This window comes from Sinocyclocheilus anshuiensis, unplaced genomic scaffold (assembly GCF_001515605.1).
Source record: "Sinocyclocheilus anshuiensis isolate Anshui unplaced genomic scaffold, SAMN03320099.WGS_v1.1 scaffold74, whole genome shotgun sequence".
Taxonomy (NCBI): domain Eukaryota; kingdom Metazoa; phylum Chordata; class Actinopteri; order Cypriniformes; family Cyprinidae; genus Sinocyclocheilus; species Sinocyclocheilus anshuiensis.
The window spans coordinates 391,831-405,300 of NW_015546044.1; the positions used below are offsets into that span (position 1 = coordinate 391,831).

The 13,470-nt window shown below is 36.3% G+C and overlaps 1 protein-coding gene across 1 annotated transcript in view; it reads right to left on the bottom strand.

Annotated features, from left to right (window-relative positions):
• LOC107698986 (CUB and sushi domain-containing protein 1-like) overlaps nucleotides 1-13,470 on the bottom strand; it is a 320,519-nt gene that overhangs the window by 223,327 nt on the left and 83,722 nt on the right. Inside the window, exon 4 of the mRNA XM_016500120.1 lies at nucleotides 8,099-8,293. Within this exon, the coding sequence (XP_016355606.1) occupies nucleotides 8,099-8,293 (195 nt within the window). The remainder of the gene's footprint in view (nucleotides 1-8,098; nucleotides 8,294-13,470) is intronic.

The window sequence follows — 13,470 nt, forward strand, 5'->3', positions numbered from 1 at the left end:
GGGGGGGGGGGGGGGGTGACACACAATGGAGGTCTTGAGGTTTCGGGCATCACTCGCAGGCCAGTGATGCAACACACTGTAACATGGGGGTAATTAATTGAGATCTATGTAAAATTCTGTTCATTATTTGTAGTCAAAACCTGTTTCTACTCTATAAACTGTGTTAAGGAAACAATTATATAACAAATAGGGACTTAAAGGCTGCTGTGGTAATTGAGCCCCCTGGCTCTCCCAGCCTTCCTTAGTAAATCACATGCAATCTCTCTATTTTTCGCTCACTTGATGCTCAGTCTTTCTTCCTGACAGCGAGTCCGTGAGGTGAGGAAAAAGAGCCGAGCCAACTGTGGGTGAAGGCGAAGCAACAGACCCACTGACTTCCCTCCCCCTGTTTTTTTGCTATGCATCCCTCCCCTGAGAAAAAGGAAGAAATCAAAACTTTTTGACATTGAGAAAAGTTGAGTCTAGATACCTGACCTCCTTTTCAAAAAGACTATTCCCCAACATCACCTAAAGAGACATTGTCTCTAGGACAACGTACATAAAATTAATATAAAAAATTGTAAAGACAACCAGGCTGCATCTAAAAGTGGTTTTGTAGCTGCTAAGTCAGAAAAACTCTTTGTTAGAGATCGTACAGGTAACTGGGGACTACAAGATATCCATGGTGAGTTTTGGCAGAAATCATATAGAATCTAAGATGTTTAGCTGAGGTGTCAAGGTTGGGTCATCTCAACAGACCCTAGTCAAGGTAAAGTCATATTTGGTGTTTGTCAGGAATGAACATCCTACAGTGCGTTCAATGGACTGTACTGTTGTTTATCAACATAATGATTGTTCTGCTGAAGAAACATCCAAACATCCAAAAAACTTTCAGCAGACAACAATTCCATGAAACAGTTTTGAAAGTTGTAAGTTTAGAAAAGTACATGTGATCAAGGACCTTCACACAGTGTGTGCCATTTTGAAAACTGTAAGTCTATCCCTCACAGCCTCGTTCATCCACGCAAAATTCAAAATGGCATCTACCCTGATTAAAGTCTATTGAAATTGCAGTTCTTCAAAGGTCCAAAAGTCTGAGACTTTTTATTTATTTATTTGTTTGTTTGTTTGTTTAAAATAAATTATATTATCAGCATAACAATTACCATTATAATACATTTCAGGACGTTTTTGTATGATTATTGATGCTGAAGTAGCAGAAATACTCAGAAATCTTTCTTCTGAATATACAGATATGAGAAATATTTCTCATTCAAACTGTCAATGTTTCTCTCTTTAATACATTTATTTATTTTTCTCATTTTATGATAACTAATTTGTACTAATCAGATAAATTTTTTTAAGTTAAATGTACGCTACCATTCAAAAGTTTGGGGTCGGTAAGATTTTTATGTGCTTATCAAGGTTACATTTATTTGATCAGAAATACAGTAAAATAGTAATATTGCGAAATATTACAATTTAAAGTAACAGCTTTCTATTTGAATATATTTTAAAATGTAATGTATTCCTGTGATTACTGCTCAAGAAACATTTATTATTATTATCAATGTTGAAAATTGTGCTGTTTTTTTTTGTGGCAAATGCAATACATTTTTTTCTGTATTCTTTGATGAATAGAAAGTTAAAATTAACATTTATTTGGAATTGATATAAACATTACTATTTTATACAAATTATTTTGCATGTGGTCTCAGACTTTTGAACTCCACTGTATATAGAGAAAAAATAAATAAATAGAAATCACACCTACAGTAAAAAGACATTCCTGCCCTGTAAAGCCCCAGTTTGATAGCTACAGAAGAATTATGAATTATGGGTGCATGCCAAGTGGATATGTTGCCTTCCAGGCATGTAAAGGAGCAAAGAGCCTCTGTGTGAGCGAGTGAGTGACTCATAATGATAACTAGGAGGCTCTCTGGGGCAAAAGAGGGGTTGAGGGAAAAAGAGTGATGGGAGATTTGTTTAGGAGGCATTTGAGTTGGCGTTCGTGTGTGAGTTCGAGAGGGAGGAAGGAAAGACAACGCAAGAGAAAAAGTGAGTCATCACACCTAGCAGGCAAAATTCTCTCTCACCAACCAAATAAACAAACTCTATGTCAGAGCGAGTGCAGAGTGTGTGTATATGCCTCACACAGGTGAAGGAGCTTGCTTGTCACTGATGGGTGATGAGTTCTTCTCTGACAGGCCAGCATGGGATTCATTAGCGGTGACTGGCTAATCGCATGATTTATTTTCTGTGAGTGGAAAACGGCGGGAGGACCTGGGCCCTGTCAGTCTTCCGTCGGATCCGTCACTCTTACATTTCCCCGGAGAGACACTGAGCATGTGTGAGGAGCAGCCTCTGAGAGTTCTAGAACAGAGGGATGGAGAGAGGGAAAAAAGTGCAATGGAGGCAGGGGAAGGAGGACCGGCTATTGATATTCCAGCCGTGAGTTTCCGTCACACTTCAGCAGAACGTTGCCGATCACTGGCCTCAGCTCTGCCTCTCAGTTTGGTCGTTTGATCTTGTAGAGACTTTGTGACTTCATGTCTAAACTGCTAATATTTATAAAAGGCTGTGGAAATGTATTTAGTATTTGCAGAAACCTAAAAGCATCACTAAAACTAGATTAACAGTTCATGAAGGTAATACCAGTGCTTGCAAGTGCTGGCATTCATGATTACATATATGAAAGGAACACAAGACCAATCACAATTGATTATGCATATAGATGTCAGAAAGACAGCCAATCACAATTCACTACACACACAATACTGTTAAAACGTTTGGGGTTTTGTTTTGTTTTGTTTTAAATAAAATAACACTTTTATTCAGCAAGGATGCATTAAATAGTTCAAAGGTGACAGTAAAGACACTTAGAATGCTACAAAAGATTTATATTTAAAATAAATGCTGTTCTTTTGATATTTATATTCGAAGCATCCTATGCACAAAATCAGCATATTTCCGCAGGATGGTAGTGAAGAATGGAGTAACGACTGCATGAAAAAAAAAACAGCAACACATTTACATTATATTTTAATACATTAAATATAATTGAATTACAACATTCATAAATTATATTTTAAGACATTCAAATAAAAATCAGTTCTTTTAAACTGTAATAAGATTTCACAATATTACTGTTTTTACTGTATTTTTAATAAAATAAATGCAGCCGTGAGCATAAGATAATGCTTAAAAAAATAAATAAATCTGAACCACCCCAAACTTTTGTATGTTAATGTAAATTTATAACACTATACTTTGTATAGTATTTATATTACATTACATTACATTAAATACAGTACAATATGTGTATTTTTATTGTGCAAGTTTCTTATATAACAGTTGAGGGAATGATGGTAAATTTTAATTTTTCTCTCTTCTGACTGCCATTAACATTTTGGAAAGACTATCATTGACTTTCTTTTACTATTGGAGCAAATGGAAACACAAAAACCATACTTTCTGTCATTTCCCCATCACCACTATATAGAAGTACACCCAACAGTGATGATTTCTGGTTCTGAGAACCCCACAAATGTGAAAAGTGTCCATCACTGAGTAATATCAGAAAGAGACAAGCATAACCTGTTGGCTTTACCACAGCAGAGCCATTTTTGTGCCATGGTACATGAAGTACAATGTACAATATATTAGAGTACACATGGCATTCATTGTCATAGTATGTCATATAGTATGTAAAAACAAAAAAACAAAAAAAAAAACCCGTATCAAAACACCCCTAGTTTTGTAAGGCTGCCCCATTTCCTGACAACTACTGCACATAACAGAATTTTGGTTTACATCAATCAGTTTCCTTAATAAGCTCAAGCAGACCTTTGAACTGCCCAAGGAAGTCTCTTTTATGTCAAAGTGACTTGTTCAATTGCCTTGAATAAATGGATGATGTGTGATGCATAAAGATCTAAGTCCCTACAAAAGATGGTCTGCTTGTGTTTCATGTTTCTTCATACTGCCTTCCTCGGGCTCTGCGGCTGCCATGGTAACACAGCAGCGAGTGGTGTGCAGCAGCACCCTGAGACTCAAGAGCCAGCACTGATGGAGAAGAACAACGGGGAAAAGAAAAGGATTTTGGAGTAATAACAGATCCAACCAGTCCGTAATAATTCAACTTTTCGGTTTTCTCTTATATTCCTTTTGGAACGAGCATCCTGTTCGGTGTGCCGTAGAGGAGGGTGGCATGCCAGCAGCCAGCCATTCTGACGTTTTGAATGCGGAATACTGAATGAATTCCCACAGTGCGAGTGAATGAGGGGGTTGAGAGGGCTGTGAGGATACAGACAATGTGGAGATGCTTAGAAGCAGAGATCTGATATTCATCTGGGAAAGTATTAAGTTTTGTATATAAATATAGACTTATTAGATCAAATATTTATAATATGCTCTATAGGAAGTGGTAAATAAGACAGACTGATCGCTGTGAAGAGGCCTGGAAGATATATAAGCAGTGATGAGGAAAGAGAAGCAAGATGGCTTCTGGAGCCTTACTGACCCTGTGCGACTCCTTTAAGGGAAATGACCCAACCTCCTGCCACATTCTGGCCACCCATAATCAGAGCCAGAGAGGAGGCTGTCTGCTGTCAGCTACCACAGCCTTTGATTTGCTGTTTTCTCTACATGTGTACAGAGCAGAACTTTGTTTGGTGTCAGTTGCATGGTTAATTAATCAGAAAACCATTAAAATTGGAGAGAGATAAAGCATGCAGGATGATAGAGGATACAAAAATAGATAAGATTGCCAAATGGACATATAGAACAGCGATTTAGTGTCATATACAGGTGCATCTCAATAAATTAGAATGTCGTGGAAATGTTAATTTATTTCAGTAATTCAACTCAAATTGTGAAACTCGTGTATTAAATAAATATTGAGATGCACCTGTATATATATATATATATATATATATATTTATATATATAATTTTTCCCCCTTTTTTTATGTGGCACTAAGATGTGGACAAACAAGATTTAAAAAATATGGCAATAAATAGATGCAATGGCTGCCACAAAATTGCAAAATAATTACAAATAAAAATAAAGTCAAATAAAAAAGTAAAATTTTAAACTTAAATTACATTAAATACAAGTAATTAAAAAGTTAAGATGACTTCCCTTATGTCTTTATTCTGATTATAGAAGTATAAATATAGATGAGATTATAACTCTAGGATTCATCTTGTTGTTGTGTATATTAGGGCTGCAACTAACGATTATTTTGATAAATTTTTCTATTAATCAGATTTAAAAAAAAAAAAATCTTCTTCTTTTTTTATTGACAAAAAAACGCTCTATTCCACATTCTGCCCATAGTGCACAATGTCCTTCATACAAACGTGAATGCTATGAAACTGCATGCTATGAAAACATACAGTCCTTAACAATTTATTATTAATTGTTTAAATCAAATATGTTATTGTCATTTATTGGGCAAATAAACTTAAACAACTAAATAGTATTTATTCACATAAAAAAGGCCTCCTATGCCCTTCATAACAGCTTGCATTCTTGCTGGCATTGTTTATGTTCTTTTGGACTGTAATTGGGTATCTGAAAAAAAAAAAAAAACACTATAAAGCTCTCTGTCTTTCTTTCATAGATAAGTGCAATAATTATATTATAGCATTAGAAATAGCCTACTACTGTTACTAACGAGCTTACACATATTGGAGGACTAACCAATAGAAAGATAAAAAATGATTTTGGTAATCACCAGTACTGTTAGTGTAGAGCAGCAGTGGCACAAACCATAATTTGTTAAAAACCTTACATAAATTTGTTTTAATACATTTAAGCATTGCATATAGTGAATATAGTTTAAATCTCTGCATTAAAAAATAAAATAAGAAAGATAAAGACGAATAAAACCACAAACTCAGTTGTAACCAATAGGTAAGAGTAATGTTCTGCAGGAACACACGTTCACTTTGATCACAGTCACGTCTTCCTGTCATTTCTTTATCGTGTAATAGGCGGTTATGAAGCGTCTGATATTTATATTCAGACAATTACACGCTGTTATCCCCTTACAGTTCCTACTCTCATAAAATACTCGCAATGCATGTTGACCTTTAAACCTCGATTTAACTTTCAACAACAGATATTTCAGCACAATTCATATTTTTGCGCTGATTATTAATTGTCTCTCTTTTCCGGCTGTCTGACGCGCGTGCACGCGCCCGCCGCTCATTCAGTAAAGATTAAAACTTAACACAGACTGTCAGGCTTTATGCAAAATGTAAATGCTCGCGTGAATTTGTGACATTTATACATAAGGATATGACCTTAAACTGAACGTTTTTTTGTGCTGAGGACGCACACGCATCATCTGTCAAAGCGCCTGACAGGGCAAGCCATTACGCAAATGCATTAGCTTAAAGCTTAAAATAAAGCATTCTCATGTTTTGGGCAGCTTGGATCACGTAACTCTCCTGCAGCATCTCATTCTGTTTCCTCAACTATTTTTAGATGCATTTTGTCCATAAAAATGCTAATTCAGTGCTGTAAGTTGACGCGACCGGTTGAAGTTGGACTTGCACTGTGGGCAAACCGGACCCGACTAATCGATAATGAGAATCGTTGTCGATGATTTTCATAATCGATTTTATCGATTAGTTGTTGCAGCCCTAGTGTATATGTGACCCTGGACCACAAAACCAGTCTTAAGTCGCTTGGGTATTTTTCTCAGTATTTTGATTTTTTTGCACCCTCAGATTCCAGATTTTCAAATAATTGTATATCAGCCAAATATTGTCCTATCTTAACAAACCATACTTCAATGGAAAGCTTATTTATTCAGCTTCAGCTCAGATGATGTATACATCTCAATTTCAACAAATACGTTAGCAATAAATAAATGCAACGGTTACCACAAAATAATACAATATGTTAAATAACTTAAGATGAAGTCTAAGGTTACTTCACTTATGACTTTATTTTCATTACATAGGTTGTATATGAGATTAGTTTATTCTGACACTTTTTTTATAAATAAAAAAAGATTGTCTAAAAGTAAAATCCATAAATACATTAGCCCTGCTGTACCCTTCTGCAGGCTGGCTAAGAACCATCAGATTAACTGTGCCAAGAATTGCAGTTCAATTCACTTTGCTGTTCAATTCCTCATACAAATATGGCACACTTATGTCTCCTGTAATTTTTTTAATAAATACTTTATTGTTAAAGTTAAGAAGGAATGAGCATCTGGAGACATATGGTTGGATCGGGACTCAGCAAATCCATGAACTGCTAACACCTGGCACGAGAAAGCAAAGTGGTGTGATTGTGAGAAAAATACAGGGACGAAAAGACTAAAAACTGTACAATGTAAAAGAAGAATAACGAGGGGCGGAAGGACGCCAGTGAAGGATAATGGAGCTTCAGCATTGGCAAGAGGGGGTCTTCTTCTGGCATTGCGTGTCTTAGCATGTGTGTCTTTACGTGGGCTTCCTGTCCCCCAGCCCGGGCACAGATGGCCCTGGTTCATACTGGCCTGCAAGAACACACTCACACTCGATCTGGAGACCAAAGCTACTGTGCATTGCACTCGCATATGTCTAATACATTATACATGCTATTATCTGCGGAGCATGTTTTCATTGTTTTATTAACTGCAAGACCTGTGTATGTTTTTATGAGACTGTCATGAATATGTGAATATGCCCATGTAGAGTTCATTTATGCATACTTATGAGCCTGTGCTTTGCGTATAACAGAATGGACGCAAAATGTAAGCACATCACGTCAGTGGGGCTCAACATTGTGTTAATATTTGGCCTCGAACTGTCAGCATGTTTTCAGTGTATCATGATCGAGAGCATTTGGATATCCCTCTCCCTCAGTCAACAGCTAACACATTACCACGTGACCTCGCTGTCTCACACAACACGTCTATGCGGCTTTCACACGTCGGCAGGTATCACCTCGGGGGTCTCTGCTGCGTCTCATCCTGGAAAAATAGAACTGTGCAGCCAACCTGCTACTAAATGCCGGGATATCTGTCAGCGCTGATAAAGACACTTGGTAACCTTCTCTTGAGTCTCTCTTGAGGAGGTTCAGTCCCACCTCTCCCATTTGGAGCCCCTGGACTCACCTCGGCAGTATGGCAGGGGGAAGTCCCAGGCAGCGGTGCCGGAGGAAGTGGCCAGGCAGGAGAGCACAGTGTGACCCTCCAGCACATAACCCTGATTGCAGCTGTAGCGGATCTTGTCCCCGATGTTGAAAGTAGAGCCCTGCTGCATGCCATTCAGCAGCTGACCTGGATTCCCACAGGTGTAGCTTGGAAGGGCTGGAATGGGACAGAAACAAAATGTTTTAACTGTAAACTGTTTATATATACAATAAACTGTGTGTGAGAGAGATGCATTTAGATTTTTTAATGTATAAGCTACCCCTGTTAAAAATGATATCTAAACTGAAATAAACGGCATTTTAAAATACATTTTAAATTGTAATATTTCACATACAACCCTTTTTTTTTTTTTTTTGATCAAATACAAGCAATCTTGGTGAGCCTAAAAGACTTCTTTCAGACACATTTTACATCTTTACAAAAGTGTACAATATAGATGTAGGGTTCCAATTTGCAGTTAATAGCCTGAAATTATATATCTATAATGTAACTCCATAATACATAATACCTATAAAATCACAGCATTACTGATTTGTACATTCTATAATATTCAATCCACTTACAGTACTTCAACCAATCACAAGATATTGTGACTCGCCATTTAAACAAAACAAAAAAAAAACATTATGTACATAATCAATTCATACAAGACATTTTGACATCAGCACATTAAAGTCTAAGGCAAGTCAGTTTACTAGGAAAACTAACAATTTTTAACATTTCAAAAATGTCAAACAACCATTCAAACAATAATTAAAGTTTTTGTTCTTTTGCTCAGAAGGCTTAATAAAATATTTAAAACATTTATGTAGATATTCAGTAGATCAAAATAAATAGACAGACAGACAGATACACACTCACATTTCAAAAGAATTTGAAGCATATGAATATGTGTTCTATATTCCAGCTATTCTGTACAATACCACCAGCTGGTTTTCTTATGATTTTCTACTGTTTTGGAAAAGCCATGTAATTTAGTTTGCAGGTATACAAGCGTGAACACAATATACCCATACTGGAAGATAAGCTCTCCTGACGGCAATGACCTGTTAACAGGAATGGTACACTGCAGTAGGGAAATCTGTTTTAGAAGAGCTGGCTATGGAGAGACAGCTAGTGAGAGAGAGATAGGTGGGCTGACTGCTGATTACATCAGCGTTGATTAGGAGAGCAGTTTTGTCACTGCATAGGTGAGAGCATGTGAGAACAACACGTTTGACGCACACACACACACACACACACACACACACACACACACACACACACACTCACACACACACACACACACACATTTATCAGCATGCATATTAATGAACAGATGCGCAGGTGTGAGAAACATACACTTGAGATTGTGTGATTTTAACCAGGACTGAGTTGAGTGCTCCCTTAACCATTAATTAACTTGATTGAACGAGTGGCATGAATATGAGCTAGAATGCTATCTAGATTCTCCCATCGCTGGTCCGGTAGAACTGTTCAAAAGAATAAAAACCATCTACTTTCTCATTCTGAGTTTGCATACATAAATCATGAATCCATAACAGCTCTGTTTCTTAAACAGAAATCCCTACTGGCCTTGAGAGACTTTAAGTATTCTGCGCCGCCTCTGGATGTTCCCTCATATGCTGTTCTCCCTGTGGCCCCACTGCATTTGTCATATCCAGTCTATAACTCACAGGACTGACTGTACCACCCTTGCAGTTTGACTGCTTTAACCATTTTAAGGGTCGCTATATCCTGCCCGAGCGCTGAAACGGCAAGAGGTGCTTCTCGCGTTACGTCTGCATCTATGACCCTCCTTCTATTTCTCTTTCTCTGTCTCCATTTACACTGAACCAAAGAGAGAAAAAGAAAGAGAGAGAGAGGAATATAAGAGCAAACACTGTTCTTGTAACCTGGTGAAGAATGGGACTCGATTCTATTTTTTTTGCATCACTTTTTTTTTCCTTTCCTAATGAATTTCACTTGAGAAATAGTTTCATGATTACAACAAAGTTTGGTGCACTTTACAGTTCATTCTAGTCAGAGTCACTTACTTAGACAGGAAGACTCAATCCACTCAGAGTGCTTTGCTTAGCAGCTCGAGCACATCAGACATGCAGGCGTGAATATTGAATATTTATCATAGGGCTGGACGATATGGCCAACATTTATATCACGATATTCATTATATTAATTACATACATGTACTTTATAGACATCCTTAAACTCTAATAACTCCACTCTGCTCTCTGTTGTTGATGCTTCTTTGTCTGGACACAGCTCTGTTCACAACTTCACACGCTGTGTGGTAACGGCTTTTGGCACCAGAGCATTTTAATGAGTAAGAGTATACGAGTACAGGAGTGCAGTATCAGGCCCCATACCGATACCAGTATCAGTATCCGTACTTCCCTACATGAAACAAATTTCATCTCTACATGAAACAAAATTGCTCTTAAGTGAAAGTTGTAGAAAGCAGACTGTTAATCGTGGTTTTAAACCACTCTTTATGATCAGAACTTGATAAACACTTCACGCTTTTGAATCCTTTACACTTTTCCAGTCATGTTTTCCTTAACAAAATAAATATCTTAATAGAAAAATGAATTTCTTAGTTTCTGCATGTTCTAATGAGTGATATAGTTTGTCAATACCATGAAACGGGTTTGTGTTGCCTGACTTTGGTGATGCATATCTTCAGCACAGTTTGTAGTGTGGGCTGCAATATTAATAATATTGCATCTTTTTTCGTCTCTTAGAAATGCACATTTGACAGTAGCTTGAGTTGACAGTAGTTGTAGCTTCAGTTAGGATGTAGATATAAATTTATGTTCCTTATCAAAAACAGTAACATCTGTTAAAAAAAAAAAAAAAAAAAATTACAACCCCATATTCTCATATTTTTTTTTTTTTTACTGTTTGAGTTTTATTAAAATTAACCACTGGTCTTCTATAGTAGCATACATTTAGATCATGATAACCACAGTTAAAACCATGCATACAGCCCCTCAATACCATGGTAAAAATGTAACTATTTGGTTTCTAGGTGTTTGTATGAAAAACAGTAGTCTAAATACATTTAGTGTAAATGAACAAACACTATAGCTTAATCACACAAAAAAAATACTCTTTTAATACTTGTCTACATTAATAATATAATACAATTAAGTACAATTATTATGTTAGTGTTACTGCAGTAAATCCATGATAAATGATGGCAATTTGTAGATTAAAAAGTCTTCTGATTGTATTTGTGTTCTTTGCTGAATTCACAGCACTGTTTAGTGCTCGTATGACCGAGTCTTATCAGCGAGTAAACACATCTGCTCTAGTAAGCTCACGCTTTTGAACTTTGAGCCGAGTGAATAAATGGTCCGTGTAGCACGGTTCAAATGAGTAGTGCTTTTTTGTTCCACTTTTGGCACATAAACACTGTATCCAACATTTATCAAACATTTTATCAAGGAAAATTCTTATCACTATAAGTATCGTTATCGTTTTATCGCCCAGCCCTATGCAGAAGTAATAAATATTAGTATGATATACATATTACTAGAAATAGTAGATATTACTGAAGATATTACTATTTATAGTAAACATTACTGGAAATGATTATTTCTGTTATTACTCCAAAAACTTCAAGAAAAAGAAAAAAAAAAACTCTGAAAGTTCAAATATGCAATGCCACTAACTTGACAAACTTCAAGTTTAAATCCAAAAAGCTAAATCCAAAATTTGTATCCTTTCAAAAGTGATTAGTACAGCAACCCGATAAATCTAAGGCTGCGATCACAAGACGGGTAAATGAAACGGCAAGGTCAAGAAATTAAGTTTGCATCTGTTCACAACGATCACGACACTGCTTAGCATGCAATATCTCCACAGCAGATTCAAAAGAACTGATTTATGCTGAGGAGGACTGATTTGTTTTACCAGCAAAAAAATAACTGAAGCAGCAACAGGCGTAAATGATAAGTGATTTGCAACTGCGAGAGAGCAACACCACAAACAAATCACTAATGAAAACATATAGTTACCTAGAAAGCACTGTCTGTCTGTGACTTATACAGTCACATTAACTAGCACATATAGGCTAGGTTATGAAAGCTGAGTGTCCACATGCATAAAAATGAATATGAAAGCTCTGGCACAATCCGCTCTGAAACGCCTACCACTCTCCATAGTCTATACTTTAAAAGTGACATTGTGAAATTGATCCCAACACAGTAGCACATTAGCTCAATAAGCAGTTTCTGCTTTGTTGAGCAACGATTCAATCAATGCCTCTCTGTTGGTGCACAATTACCAGGCAACTGTAGTGAACACTCATCACCCCCCTGCACACAACAGGCAAGACATGCAATCTTTTGCAAATCCCACAATTCCTTCTACATAGGAGAAGAGTATTAGCGGCTTCCCACTATATAGTAATGACACACATGTATGAGTTCCAGCTGAAAGGAGACGGTTTGGCTGTGCATGACAAAATACTCTGAGTCTTTTGAGCACAAAAATGTCAAAATGCTTGTTCAAAAAATAAATAAATAAATAAAATAAGGGGAAAAAAAATTTAATTATGACAAATGTTGTCATCATTTCCTCACTCATTTTGTTCCAAACCTGTATGACTTGCTTTCTTCTGTGAAACACAACAGGCTTTACTGTTTTTGCCCATGAAAGTGAATGGGGTCCAGTGTTGTTTGGACCCCAACATTCTTCCCAATATCGTCTTTTATGTTCCACAGAAGTCAGTCAGTAATACAGGTCTGAGGCACAATCTTAGTTTGAAAGGTACAATCAAACTAAGACATTATAAAATTGCATATTTTTTTGCCAAAGATATAAGTCTGTATTATTGTCACAGACATAAATGTGTATTTTTGTTTATGCCCCAGAGAAAAAGCTGTTAAAATTAAGCATCAAAATGCAATTTTGTTCAGACGATTATATAAATAGACCCAACAGTGGAACTTTTTAAAGACAGTTTAATTCTTTTTCGTTTGAGGATAAACCTACAGTAATCACACACTCTTTTGGCTTACAAAAAATAAAAATAAATAATAAAAAAATAAATCCCTAAATCTTACTACTTCAACTGCCTCATATTAATTAAGAGATAATATAGAATATTTACTGGCGAAGTACCAAACATTTTGTGGTGACTAAGCTTAAAATAACTACAATAATATATATATAGCAAACATATTGAATGCAAGTAAAATGTCTACTTCAATGTTTCAAATAACTTGAATCAAATGTCAAAATATGGGAGAAGTAAGGTTCCAAACTGCTAAATTTTCATTCAGTGTAATAATCCGGACTCTGATTTTACCATTACGTCTTTAAATAAA